At 38.1% G+C, this 14,894-nt stretch overlaps 1 protein-coding gene across 6 annotated transcripts in view; it reads left to right on the forward strand.

Annotated features, from left to right (window-relative positions):
• The window catches only part of HMG20A (high mobility group 20A), a 42,516-nt gene extending 27,692 nt beyond the window's left edge, over positions 1–14,824 (forward strand). For 4 of the 6 annotated variants that reach the window (XM_085303944.1, XM_085303950.1, XM_085303947.1 and 1 more), the window contains 6 exons: positions 1,870–2,002; positions 2,373–2,404; positions 7,636–7,711; positions 8,607–8,822; positions 9,494–9,637; positions 12,073–14,824. In XM_085303944.1, coding sequence (XP_085160070.1) covers positions 1,870–2,002; positions 2,373–2,404; positions 7,636–7,711; positions 8,607–8,822; positions 9,494–9,630 — 594 coding nt within the window. In that variant the 3' untranslated portion in view covers positions 9,631–9,637; positions 12,073–14,824. Of the gene's footprint in view, positions 1–1,869; positions 2,003–2,372; positions 2,405–7,635; positions 7,712–8,606; positions 8,823–9,493; positions 9,638–11,235; positions 12,053–12,072 lie in introns of those variants that run through there. The other 2 variants (XM_085303948.1, XM_085303949.1) reach the window with 2 other exon arrangements.
• The last annotated feature ends 70 nt before the right edge of the window (positions 14,825–14,894 follow it).

Consider the following 14,894-nt stretch of genomic DNA (forward strand, 5'->3'; position numbering starts at 1 on the left):
CAGAGGCTTAGAATGTCTGGGGGGGAAGGGGGGTGTCTCAATCTCCTTTTTCCTATTTCCTGCTGCCTTTTAAATCCCCAGGGAATCTGTCCTTTTTTAAGAAAGGCCGTGAAAACCCAACCTACAGTGAGTCAGGGAAGGACTGCTGAGTACTTTGTTTCATTCTGTTCTTACTGCGTCTCTTTATTAAGGCTGTGAAGGGCATTGCTGACTTKGAACCCGTGTCTCTAACATGACAGGCCCCAAATTATTATTAAAGATGAATTAGCTTGGTTTTGGTTGTCTAACCACTATAATGTCATTATTTTCTTAAAGCAAACAGTGAGCTAAAGGTGGTACTCYGCTAGTGTGTGGGTTAATATTGCATATTCCGTAGGACAAGCATGTGTGAAGTTCTCTCGTGGCTGATCTCCAGCAATTAGCAAACTAGCTGTCTGATGTGACAGCTGAAAAGAAACAGTCGCATATTTCCCCTGTTCCAACCCAATAGTCTTGCTACTTCTCTTTGCTTTTGTCCAGCATAAGGATGAGTTGATTGAGCTGGCGCAGCTCACCGAATGCTTCATCTGCCACAAACACCAAGCCAAAGCCCAACTTTGTAGCTAGCTGTTACCTTGCTGTAGTCATAAAGTAAACCGCACCCTAATAATCATTACTTTTTTTTTTCCTTCTTCTGTATGGRGACATATGTAATGAGATGTACAGATTTGTTCTAGAAGACCTAGGACATCTAGTTACAGATAGTGCAGCATAATTCATTCTTACTGATTCAGAACAATTCATTCAAAACACAAGAGAAAAAGTTATTGTTTTCTTCACTCATTGTCTACACTCTCAACAGCATATTTTATACTTCTGTAAGGCATTAGTTCCTCTCTATCTGCAGCAATGCCCAAAAGCAGTGAGACCAGCATCATTGAATTTACCCCCCAATCCAGAATACAAAGAGTAAACCTCAGCACGGTCAGGACAGTGTCTCAAATGCATTGAATATATAACTGTGAAGTGGCTTGATTGGAATGATTTCATGAAGATAAAAAGCATACCAAATTACTAAAGCTTGCTCTAGTTTAGTTTCCATTGAATTTTAAACTTGAAGGGAGGGAAAAAAGTCTTGGTGGTGGGGAAGACAGCTTTTTCTTGGAAGAATCCCACTGGTCTCAGARCTGCGACCACTTCTTAAGTGATTTTCACTTCATCGGTATCCTTGAAGTATCCTCCAGTTAGGCTTGTTCCGTTATACAGATGCTGGAAATTCCTTCAGGCTAGAATACAATAATTTCTTTTAACCTAAATACAGATACTAAAGAAATTGATAGAACCTCCTAGGGCTCTGTTCTCTTTAAGCTCTTCTTTTAGAGTAGCCACAATGCTTTACTTACCCCACTGAAGAGGGGAAAGTGAGAGGTGATAGAATGATAGTACTTTTCATCTGTGGGGTTTGAAAGTGAGTGCATACTGGAATCCCATTGCCACAGATATGAGCATTGAATGATAACCTGTTAAGAAGGGATTCTTGTAGGGCAGCATTTAGTCACAGCCACAGAAATGCAATTCTTTGCTATTTGGTCTATAGTATGTATATAGTATTCTGAGTTGAATAGCCTATCAGCCAATTGCCTCTAGGTCAAACAAACAAGAAGTTAGCAGGATGATGATTTGGATAAAACAGACAAAAGGACACCAGAACAGCAGTGTTTTATCCAAGACCTTAGTTCTCTGCATCTCACACACATTCTCATTGTTTCTTCACTATTTTACTGTTTGCATAGGTGAGATGGATCAGGAATTTATTTGACAAGATGTTTTTCTTCCCCTCTTCCTGAAGGAGAGGAAAATCCCTGAAACTCTTGGACTTTTTCATTTCAGCGATACCTCGATGAAGCAGATAGAGATAAGGAGCGTTACATGCGGGAGCTGGAGCAGTATCAGAAGACTGAAGCCTACAAAGTCTTCAGCAGGAAAGCACAGGACAGACAAAAAGGGAAATCACACAGACAAGGTATTAAACAGAACAAAAATTTGTGCCTAGCTAGAACAACAAAAAATCCCCAGTTGGCCATGTAGCCAGATGCTCATTAAAAGCCTTTGATTGTTACAAAGTGAATGTGTTTTCTATAGTGTTCGCATCTACTAATGTAAAGTTGACTATTTATGCAGATGTAACTGCGTCTGCATTGTACTAGAAAAAGTAGATTAAAAGCATCCAAGTTAGATGCTGCTTCTGCGTGACTTCTTAGGAAAGCTACACAAGTTTTCTGTCTGTAACTGTTGGTTGTATGACTATGGTTGTGTAGCTGCTTTAGTTTTTGTTCCTTAATTTTTTGGGTCTTGTGTATTTTTAGATTTCTTGTTTATTTTTTCTTTTCCAGATGGAGCAAGACAGCCAGCCCATGATCATGAGGTAAACCTCTTCATTCTGCACATCAGTAGGTAGATCTTCAGATGAAAGTCACTACTGAAGTCAATAAAAAGTTTATGCCAGTTGATGTTATAATTGAAGGATTTAGGTTGCTGTGCATTCTTCCTCTTTCTATAGAGTTTTAAAATCAAAATTTAGAAGCAACTGAATACTTTTATGCTTACATTAGTATGATGAAAACCAAACAAAGTATCTGAGATGAAGTGAAAGTGTAGGGTATACCTAAGCAGAGGCTGAAGGGAGTATTTTGTTTTTTTTATGTGGTTTGCATTTCAAAACAGATATATGATTGGAAATGTTAAAAAAAAAAAAAAACAAACCAGTGGGTATAAGTTAGTATAATTGGGACTTTAAGAATCTGCTGTGTTACGGGTTCAGTTTGCAAAATTTTGCTTTGTAGTTTTTCAAGGCTTAGAAGCCTGAATTCCCCCTTCTGCTGCTTATTATTGGGTGAATAGATATCTAAGTAGAACTGATAAATAGCTTGAGACCTAGATAAACCTTTCAAGGGTAGTTAATGCCTTCAGTCTGYGGTTTTGAGATACTGGTATTTTGCAGCAGAGTAAATGTGGATTCTTTGAGAAAAAAACATGGAAAGGTAACAAATTATTGTGAAATCTTTGGTTTAACCTTCCACCTCCCCACACATCCTTGCATGCATAAATGTAAGAAAAGAATAATAATGTCTGGAGGTATCATGCTTATGCTGCAGCTGATAGGAGATCTATCGTAAACCTTGTGTGTCCTGGCCGATGATGCCATCTCCCTTCCTGAAGCACGGAAACTTTTCATCTCTAGCTGTCTGTCTTAGGGCCACAGAACTTCTTGCATAGTTAACAATAAATTGCATACAAAAAAAAAATCCTGTTTATACACAACCTTTTCACTGGGTAAGCCCTAGGCCTTTCTGAAAGATCCTTTCATTTTCTTTGAGGATTTTATTCTTCCCTTTGGGAAAGCAATCAAGTTGCTTGCTAATAGGTTCATGACAGTAGTGACTAGAATGTGCAGGGCTGAGAGGCAACCACTGTTTTTGTCTACCTGAAGTCAAATATGTTTTGTTTCCAGGGAAATGCTTTAGTAGCATGCTTTTGATATGTTTTAATTAACACTTAAAGGCAATGCTCTCAGTAAGGTTAATTTTCAGAGGTACATGGTCCCTGAGATTTCTGATTTTGCGATCTCTGAATCTAAGTTCATCTTAAATTGTACAAAGCCAGATTATTATAGAAGGTTTCAAGTACCAGGTCATTGACAGTGACATTTACACACCCCTTAAATTGTACAGATGACAAATGACAAATTCACTGAGTCTTGACTCTCATCCTTGTCAACACAAGTTATCACTGTTGAAATCTCACACTTCATAAATCCACTTCCAGAAGAGTCCTCCGTATTCTATAGGGCTTCCAAGCTTCATGAGATAGCTATTACACAGAACACAAAGGCAGACACTCTATTCTGAAAGCCTGCTTTGTTTGCTTAGCAGTTTTCACCTGTATGTTAGAAATTCCCCATGCTTATCACTAATATGCTTTCACGTCTTTTCTGCAAGTTAATTAAGCATTACAGTCCTCCACAGGCAAGGAACTGCAGAGTAGGCTTAGATTGTTTTTAGAAATATATACTTAGTCATTACTCAAAGCCAGGCTAAAACTGCTGTCAGTCTTGCTTTTTTCTCTTACCTGTATTGACTATTATAATTGTGTTTGTGATTAATAGTTATGAGCTGATTAAATTATTTTTGACTGARTAAGAGAACTTGTCAGTTAAGACTGAGGAAGTCTTTTTGCCCCTCAGCCTCTCCAGGTGTTCATAATTTAAATTTCTAYGAATCAACATTGAACTCATTCTAAATATTGTATATAGAAGTGACTTCCAAAAAGCATTGCAATGAACACTTCAAATTAGTAATATTAATTATAATAAAATTATGAAAAAGATGAGATTTCAGAAGGTGAAAGTAAAGTTTTCATGTCCAAATATAGCTGTGAAAAACATGACAACACTGTCTCTAGGATTTCATTTGTGGGCCTGCAATAGAATATTTATCTTTCTTCAAATCCTATATTATAAATATGATATATTAAAATACATATTAGAGCTGTTAATTGTGATCTGCAGTGACTGAACATTGTGATCTGCAGTGACTGAACATTGTGATCTGCAGTGACTGAACATTGTGATCTGCAGTGACTGAACATTGTTCTTACTTTTAAATAACACAAATTGTGCTGATTTTCAGTGCTTCAGACTAATTGGAGGCAACCTTACAAACCTCAAATATAACAAGGATGTCTGCAATGCTTAGGCCTCCCCTCGTATTCTTCCCCTATTACCTAACATTCTCTGTGTCCACATGACCATTTCTGTTCTGGGTTTGTAAGTCATNCCCCCGTTCTGTTATTGCTTCTTTCAAAGATGTAAACGAACACTTCAGGCAGATTAGACATTACACCTGGTTATGTCTAAAACCTTCAAAGATAGGCAAATGGCTGCTGTAGTATGAGCACACAACAAGAAAACATATTCCAGAGAACTTCAAATCTAGTGTGTTCTGGAATGTCCAGAAGTTAACTACAGTTTAATAACCCAGTGAGAAGGGTGTTATTGGTAGAGATGCTTCCCAGACTGTCAGTCTTGTTTAAGGCAGAAGATAGAAATAATAATTTTGATTCTTTTTTAATTTGAGGAATGGTAATGTGGTGTACAGCCTGAACAGACTGGGCCTTTTCACTGAGAAGGTAGTCAAATCCTTATGACTTTAATCCCAGGTGAATCTCAGAGCCCTCAAGAGGATCTTTTATAGGTTAGGTAGCCTCTTCTGTAAAGGAAGAGTGCTGATGGCTTTCATTGTCATTCTTCTATTAAGTAGAGTTTCTTGGTTTCAGAAACTGAACAGTTTCATCTCTGTTCTTTATTTTGCACCCAAAGAAGCCATACTCTGGGGTGGCAAATAGAGTATCAGCAGTGCCTTCTGCACCATTTATACTCCAGGAACTAATCCTGAGCTGAGCCATTGCTGGGCCAAGCCAGTGCCTCTTGGCAGACTGGTAGCAATAATAAGCATGAATTTTCTAGGCTCATTGTCCTCTGAGTGTGGAGTTTTATTGTTGTTGTGCTTTGTTACTTATTTTCTTTTAACCAAGCTTCGTAACTGTCAGCATTTTTTAGGGTACGTTAGTGCTAAGGTTCCAGATTTCAGGGTGAATTTAACTTCTGGCTGTCTCAGGGGCTGTTAGGACAAAATAAATGCATTATCATGTGCTGCTCTACCTGACTTATCATTTCTAAATATGTAATCAGGAGACTTTTCCTATAATACCAAGTATCAAAACTCATGCAAAAAACTTGTGTGATGAAGTAACCCTCAGAGATGCTAATGCATCTTACTGCTTCTCACAGAACTGCAAGAGCTTGTTTTCACACCCCCAGGCTCTACCTGTTCCAAGTGCTCATAGCAAGTGAGCTTTGAGTTCACTCATTAAATCTGGAGCTTCCCAGCTATATTTCTACCAGGCCATAAAACTCAGCTTATCTTTTACTTTAAAAAATTAAATAAAATGAAAATTTACTCAGGGGCTTTAAGAGCATTTAAAGAGCATCCCTCTACCCTTGTCTCTTGGTTGATGGCATTCAGTTCACCCCAGTCCAGCCCCTTTATGAGACACACCCCAATATGAAACTCCTTAGTTGCAGAATCCCCTTGTATGCCGTTAAACACTTAATGCATGTTTTTTTTTTTTTCTGTGTACCAAATCGTGTTTGACACTTCATTTAAAGCCCAAGATGTTCAAATACAGAGGCCTCTATCGTAGTGGCAGAAGTAAGAGTGGTAATTTCTCTCTGAACATAATTTTGGAGGAATGAGTTCTTGGTRCACTTTACCAGCTGAGATACTGAAACAAGCTGAGGGATTGAAAACTTTGTTATTTAGAGAGATTCTCTAGAGATTAATTTTTGTTCCTATTTTAAGTAACAGTTTGATTACTGCAGTTCATCAAATGAAAAAGAGCTTTAATTGGCTTTGTCAATAATGATCCAGGCTTTAAGCATTAATTCCTGTTGATTTTGACTTGTGGAAAGGGTGACTGAAGTATCACTAATACTAAATTTGAATTTAATCTCAAAAATCCCTGAAGGAATACAGTTGTTACAATGTGTCTTTTTCCTTTGAGTCACCTGTTTCATTAGCTTAAAAAAAAAGCCTATAGTCACCAAATGTAGCTGTCTCTTAGATTGTAGTAGTCTTGAGTTCACATGGCTGAACTCACCAGCTTCATCAGAAATCAGGTGAACAGGTTTGAAAGTTGCCAGAAAGCCTTTGACTACAGATTTTTTTCATGAGCTGCTTTTTGTGTCTTAGCGCAAATTTTGCGGTGTTTGGTTTTGCAGTAAGCAGGAGATGGCAGTCCACTTCCTTGAGGTGATCCCCACATTGATGCACACCTGCCATGATGAAGACGAATGGTTGCTTTCTAAAAGCAGTGTACAGCTGTACCTATTTCTTCTTTCTCCCTTTCTCCCTTCAAAATATGGCATATATTCTGGAAGAAAGTTTCTCCTTTAGAAAGTGCCATGTTCATATATTTTCTTTTCATCGGAGGCAGCATCCTTCTAAATACTTGGAGAAAGATATGGCCAATTTGAAGCATCTCATCTCTTTTTGARACAAAATGTGCGTCTTGCAACTCAGAACAGACAGAAATGTGGAGTTGGCAAACTGTGGAAAAGTTATGTTTTTGTCTTAGCAGTTCTTTTTCCTGGCTGTTTTCTCTTTAGCTTTGGTAGTTGAAAGACAAAGAACTGTGATACTTACCATGAATGTTGCTTGTTTTATTTCCTGCTTTTTGGTATCCTCTATGAACAATTTTAGACTATGTCATTTGATTGTTGAATGGTTTCCATTAAGATAYAGAAAACAGATGAATTCAAATTTTCAAGTTTTGAAACTACTGAATAGTTGTCCCATGTGTAATGCCTTCAGGGCAAAAAGTATGTTTTAATAATCTGTAAGATATTTCTTGATCATAGTATTCAGCTTCTGRTAAAATTGTCAATAGGAGTTAGAACCATCTTTCGTTCATCCAGTTCTTGTTTTATGTRCCTCAATTTTAGGTTGTCTTTCTCTATTTTCTTGATCAAATTTATTCTGTTTCACTTATTCCTGAAAGCTAACAGTATTTAGCTATGTATTACTTTTTCCTTTATAGAAGGAAGCAGACACAAAGGAGAGATCTGTTTTTGATATCCCAATCTTCACAGAAGAATTCCTGAATCATAGTAAAGGTAAATTAAACTCTTGCAGGGATCCCTTCTTCTCCCAGGTTTTGCCACAGTACTGTCAGCTGAGCTGATGAGGGAGTGTGAGGACTTTTCAAGTAATGACTTGAGTATAGTTGGTCAGTGTGTTTGTGATACTACTTTGCCTCTGTATGAATGCAGTGGTTATAACAGTAGTTATTCCTTGCTTATTGTCTTCCAAAAATATCATTTTAGAGGATGGTGCTGTAAGTGTTTAAGCTCCGCTGGCTGTTTTTCCAGCCATTCTGAGATGGAATTGCTGTTGTATAGGATTAAGAAATATCTGAGGTGCAGCAAGATGATGGTTCAGGCTAGGTAGCTGTATTTTAATTTGTAGCACTAGAAGTGTGGAAGATTCCCGTGACGTTTTCTGTTACTTTATTTGGTTTTGGTWGTTGCATGTCTGAAGACTTGAGGATTTTTTTTTTTGTTGGATTTTCTGAATACTATTTTTAACCAAATAGACTTCAAATTCAGTCACTTCTCATGATCAGTAGAGATGTATTTTTGTAACTGTTATCTTATCCCTAGGCCTCTTATCACTAGTGCTAAGCATATCATACTGAAAGCATTTGAAATCATTCTTTCACTCTTCCTTCCTAATAAATTTCTCTATTCACTTCTGCTCCTGTRCTTTGAATGTCTTTAAATTTGTCTGTCTCTAGAAATTAACTGCTATTTAAATACTACTCTAGGCAATACCAGAACTCTGTGATGTGTTGCTTTTTTATGCATAGTCCAGAACTGCACTGTTTTCAATGATTAATTGAGCAGACACTCTAGAACATTGTTTTGTTAACTACCAATCATAGGGGTGTTTTGTTTTTGGTGTTTTTGAGATTTCATGACTCTTGGGATGGGAATGGGCTGATATTCACAGCACGAGAAGCTGAGCTGCGACAGCTGCGTAAATCCAACATGGAGTTTGAGGAGAGGAACGCTGCTCTGCAGAAACATGTTGAGAGCATGCGTACGGCAGTGGARAAGTTGGAGGTGGATGTTATACAAGAGCGTAGCCGCAACACAGTGCTACAACAGCATCTAGAGACCTTACGCCAAGCGCTCACAACCAGCTTTGCTGGAGTCCCCCTACCAGGTAAGCTTTTTGTCCTTTCTTTAGGACACTGTCCAAACTTAGATTTAACTTCTAATGTTGCTGTTAAGTTGCATGGCTTGTCCTTGTAATTTTGTAGTATAAGGCTGTTTCTGAGCCTTTTTTTATATCAGATACTGAAGTCTTAGAGTACATCCAGGGGAAGGTTAGCATCAACACAACTTTATTTCAGCATTGCTTCCTTTTCTTTTTTTAAATATACTTGCTCTTTGTTATGTTCCTGAAAAAGTACTTATTCAGTCTTTGTTCGTCTTCTCTTTGTTTTGTGAAAATGTGTTACTAAATAGAAAAGACAGGACTTGCATGTTCCTTGATTAATGGAAAGGCTTCAGTGTTAGCATCTGCATTGTTAGATGCCAGAGAATCCGCTTAGATACTGTGAATGCCTAGCTAAAAAAGAGTTTCAATTATAATCAACCATGAGACTCAAATCAAAGAAAACCAGGCTTCATTAGTCTTGATGTCCTTGGAGCTATCTTTTTGTGGAGGTAGGTGGAAACTTTGGAAACTTCCTTTTACAGAATCATACAGACGAGGTGACAAGAGCGCCTTTGTAGCAGTTAGCATGARCTGTCCTAAGCGTAGTCTTAACTTTCTGGAATTGCTGCAGTCATCTAAATATTCTGTGGCTCATTTTATCATATTAACTATAGGTAGCGGGGAAACGCCCACAATGGAAACTATTGATTCGTACATGAATAGGCTGCACAGTATTATTATGGCTAACCCGCAGGAGAATGAGAACCTCATAGCCACAGTCCGAGAGGTGGTAAACCGGCTTGAACGCTAGTGGTTGGGTAAGTRCTCTTGTTCTTTAGGCTGGTTTTGCTTGATATCTACTCTGTACCTCAGGTACTTGTTGTGACACTGATTTTTGTGTAGATTGCTATATTATATAACCAAAAAAAAGAGTACTTTTTCCTCAAGAGCAGATTGACTTACTGAAAGTCAAAAAAAAAAAAAAAAAAAAAAAAAAAAAAAAAAAAAAAAAAGTAACTGCTCCTAAAGGTTCTGAAATTCACCTCTCTAGCCCCAAGATATTTATATATACAAAGGCATAATATAGCTGTTTGCCCTGTTACTCAGTGGATTTGATGTGTGACATCAATAATAAGAACACTGACAGTGTAGGAAAGGAAGAACAATTATTTACATTTGAACGATAGGGTAATTAATTGGGATAGTTGCTTTCTCAAGTGAAGTAAATTTGAAGAGTTCTGCATAAATGTAGGGKCTGGTTATGGATAAATCTCATTTGCCTCTATAAGTTACAGATGAGCTCATTTCCATTATAAACTGAAAATACCTTAAAACTACCAAGTCTGTAGCACCTGTAGTCAAGTTCTTCTGGATATGAAGGTTTRCATGCAAGTGAAGCACTGATGTGGGGTTCAGGCTAGATGTAGCATTTGCTAAGAATGTAATGATCATAGGTTTATGCATACAGTGTTGCAGATTTCATGATTCTGCACTTTTGTTTCTGTTCAGCGGCTTAGAAAGCTCTAATAAGGGATTGAATGAAAAAAAAGATAGAAAAAGTCTTTGTTCATTTGCTCCCCTGCATTTCCCAGCCCATTTACTCTTCCCTTCCCCTCCACCACCACCCCAAAACCCTCTACAGCTGTTGGGAGCTTGTCTTTTTTCTATTGTAACTATGCACATACCTTCATTCTTTAGGTGTATATTATGAAGAGATCTACTGTACATTTGTCTTGGTTTTTAGAAATGCATATAAAAATCTGAGTTGTGCCGTCTGCAAATATCAGGACAAGGCTTTTCATCCTTTCTGATTCTGACCTTTTGTGATATTGTGTAGAACAATTAATTACACTTCCCCCATTATAGTGTGGCTTAAGCTAAAAGATCATTGCTGTTCCAGAGGGCAGCCAGATGGAACAGGCTATAGTTCTAAGATAACTGAGCTCCCAGCAGAGTAAAGAAGTGGCTGTACTGCTGCTATTTGTAAAGGGGAACAGCTTGTCAATCCAGGTCTGGGATTTTTCAGTAGCTCATTGGCCACCTCATTTTTGTATACTGTTTTCAATTAGCACTCGTGTAAGCTCAGAATTAGAATTGGGGAATATAGTAAGAGGGAAAGCAGTTTCTCAGCAATCATGTATTAGAARGGCATACCAGGCCCTGAGACAGATGTTTGCCCTTTAAATACCTCGTCAGAAAAATCGTGTCTCAAAGCTGCTGAAATCTAGACTGATTCTCGTGTCCTGAGGATTCTTATTTTCTAAACTTTTGGTATTTTTTGTTCTTAAAATGCACATATTTTTCTTCTGGAAAAACTGGATTCAGCTGTAAGTGGCTTGGAAAAACTATTTCCTCTAGAATTCTTCATCCAGGTTTACAGTTAAAAAGTACAATTTCATTTTTCCCTCTTCCCTAGATCACTCCAATACCTTTCCTGCTTTCGACAACAAAACAGCAAGAGGCAATTAAAAATGTGGTTAATGTAGTCTCCTCATTTCATTGTATAGATGTGCATGTAGCTGGATCTGATGTTCCGGTAATTCATAGGGCTATTCATTGCTAAGCAAATGTCATCTTAATTGTTGTGTTTTGTGGCATAATCTTAGATGGGAAGAGGGCTTTATGGTTGCAAATCTAGGAAGAAAAGGGTTTCCATAAAATAGAGGGAAGCTTAGGACAAAGTTTCAGCTGGCCTCTCATAAACCCTATCACCAGACTGCCATTACCATTGTCCCTTTGTTAACATGCGTGTAAAACATTATACACTAGTTCTCCAAAATGTAATCTCTGTTGACCAAATGGTGTCTTTGTGGTTGAGATGCATTGCAAAATCAGAGTTCATAGAAAATCTATTTATTACAAAAGTCYTTTAAAAATGCTGTATTACAGAACTTAGTTGGATTTTTTTTTCTGGTAGCTCAATTACCTTTTATTTAATGGCTGACTGTAGTAGTTAATGTTTCTGTTCTTTAGCATGCAGTACAGAAGAACTTCTTTGTGCAAACATACAGTATATGGTCGGAAGAGGAAGTTGTTTTRTATTTAGCAATCTGTTCTTTGGATGGAAGCAGGAATTCATAGGTATAAAATTGGTGGCTATCCTGACAGAGTTATGTTTCTGTAGCTTCTCTGTACTTTTTAATGCCGTGTTTCCAAATAAACCCTTCAGAAATAATGTCACCGTGTCCTATTTCATCCTGGCAGGTTGTGCTCTTCTAACACTTTTTTTGTTGTTGTTTTGTTTCATCTGCAGGTCTCATGACCCAGAGATGCATTACAAAAGCTTTTCGGCCAGTGTGGAATAAGAAGCCATGAGGGAAAGACTGGGGATGGGAGGCAGAATTTGCAGGTTTGTCCTGCTTCCTGCCTTTGCAGTTTGTCAGTGGGGCAAACAGATCAATGCATTAAAAGGTCTTAAGAAGCCACGGACACCACTCACTAAATGTTTTTGAACTGTCCTATATGTAAACCTTTTAAGAGCATGTGACTTTCGTGCAATCTCAATTTTTTATTAACTTTTCTGGGTGTGGGGGTACATATATTCTGTGACCTGGCTGACTACGGAGGTGAGATCTGTTTGTGAAATGAAGTCAGCCTGCTGGCCGGGATAACAACTTTGTCGTGTTATGTTGCTTCATGTCTTATGATGTCCTTTATTTTGTTTTCATGTTTATCTCATGGGATTACATTCCCCCACTTCAGTTTTTTTCTTCTGATCTTGTTACCTGATACTTGCAGTACTGGGTAGCAGCACCTGTGTTCTCTGCCATGACAGGCAGTCTTCCTTGGTGCACTGTGTTGTCCTACCCTGGCTGCTGTGTTTATATGAGCTTTTCTTCAGCAGAACCCTGTTTTTTGTTAGCCTGCGACTTCTAAAATGTGAATTTGCTCTCTGAAACTGGCTGTGATTGGTGCTTTTTGACTTGATTCCAGTACAAGACAGACTCTCCCACCACTCCGTCTCTTCTAGCATCCTTCTTGCACATGGCATCCTGCTCTTCTGTGAAAATAATGAAATATTTTCTCTTGGAAATATTTGGTGGAAATTTTATTATTGCWAAGGTCAGTGGTAATCAAGAAAGTGAAAGATTAGCTCTTAGTTGGTGGGGAAAGTAGAAGTCTCTATTTTATACTAAAAACACAGCTTATCTTTTCTCCAATATGTTTTTCAATCTGATTTCATGTTACTGCTTACTTTTTGAGAGATTGATCTCATAGTGAAAGCTCTATTCTATACAAAGAAAATGGGCAGGGGAATTGTATTTTCTGCCCTTCTGAAACTGTAGTGCTGAGAAACAATATGCCTAGAAACAGCACATGTATTTTTGCGTGAATTATTATAGCAGAGAAGGTTATTAGCAGCTCAGTCCGCATAGCAGCCAGCAGGATTCTAAACTGCAGCCCCTAAGGGCTTTCACCTTCTTCCTGTTCAAGTGTGGAGCCTCTAGCATTCAACATACTATGTTCCAGTGTGACCTAAATGGCCTTTCACTCGCATCAAGTAGAACTTTGCATGCTAGAATCTGTAATCTTTCTAAGCTTTGCTGTGCCTCCTGTCAAAGATGAAGGCACCTACTGTCTGCACCAGCTTTTGCGAATCATTGCCCTTGGGTTCCTGTCAAAATGCAAATTCAGACTTTGAGCACTTGTTGAACACCTTTGGGCTTCATAGTAATGATTGGAATGCTCTCTCTTCCACATGAGTTTCCTGTTTCTCCTTCAGAAATCTTTAAGGATTTCCCTGTTATGAACTGGAGATTACTTTCATTACTTGAGTGTATTGCAATYGATCACTTTCTTTTATCTGTAATGCAAGTATTTGAAGATTTAAAAAGTAGTTTCTTCTTTCCCATGCTATACACATGGACTTTGTGCTTGCCTGAAGCCTCCTCCAGGTCAACACCTTGCATGTCAGGTCTTTGTTTGCTCATGGCCTTATTGCTGTAGCCAAGCAGCAAGGATTTCCATTTAAATTCAAGTCTTCCTTCAAGGAGGAAACTCCTCTCCTGTCTTCAGTCTCATTTGCAAGATTTCACCAAAAAGAACCTCAGTTTGCTGCATTGACCTACACTTTCTGCAGTGTGGACAAGACCAACTGGTGTTGGCATGGACTTTTTAGTGGATTCTACAAGAAGCATGGTGTGGTAAAAATTCTACAAATTATTGTCTCTGGAAGAAAGCACCCATACCTTCATGTTCTGTGCATATCTTTTTTAGGATTAGTGATACGTGACTTTCATTGAAGTGGCCAAAATGCACTGCCAGCCAAAAGTTGATTTACAAAATCCTAAAATTCAGTCTGTGGCATCTTTCTTACAGCCCATGAAGACTCCAGAAATTGATGTGTAATACAGTGAGACACAGTTCCACACACACACTCGCTCACTCAYACTCTCTATACATAAGGTGTGTGGSTATAGGCTGCCCCTGCTTATATAAATTCAGTGCAAGTATTGGCTCATAGCATACCGCTAATGTTGTCATTCTGTTGGGTAGCATACAAGTGTTCTTGGATGAGAAACTTGAGGTGATTTTATTAGCTGGAGACTGACAAATCTTCTYCTTTTCCCATGAAGAAGGAAGCGAGATGGTATACTCATCTTAAAGCCTCTGGGGAAAGATTAAGTTCGAGCTCACCAACAATAAGACGGATAATGTTTTGTCTTATTAAGAAGCTTCCTGTCTATACTGGTTAACCGTAAATAATGGATTTTGCCTTTCCAGTGTTTTTCTGAGTGTCACTTCAGTTTACATTTTTCAGTATTGGCTGACAAAAATGAGGTGGGTATTGATGAGCAGGATAAAAAGCTTTCTCTTCGTTTAGAGAAATGTTAAGAAAACTGTATGAAAATGGAGTCCATTTGTTGGATCAATGTGTTTGGAATTGTTGAGATGCCAAGTTTTCTGTACGATGTTTTTGTAATTAAACTTTTGGAGTTCCTTTGTTTTTGAGAAGTTGATGTGCTTGTTTGACACTTGCTTCATTAAAATTGTTCAACATTGAATCCATTCTGGTTCAATTTTAACTACATCTTAATGAAAGAGCCATTACTAGCATTGCTTTCTTGTCTGAGA

This window comes from Rhea americana, unplaced genomic scaffold, assembly GCF_003343005.1.
Source record: "Rhea americana isolate MKP2758 unplaced genomic scaffold, rheAme1 scaffold_201, whole genome shotgun sequence".
NCBI classification, from domain to species: domain Eukaryota; kingdom Metazoa; phylum Chordata; class Aves; order Rheiformes; family Rheidae; genus Rhea; species Rhea americana.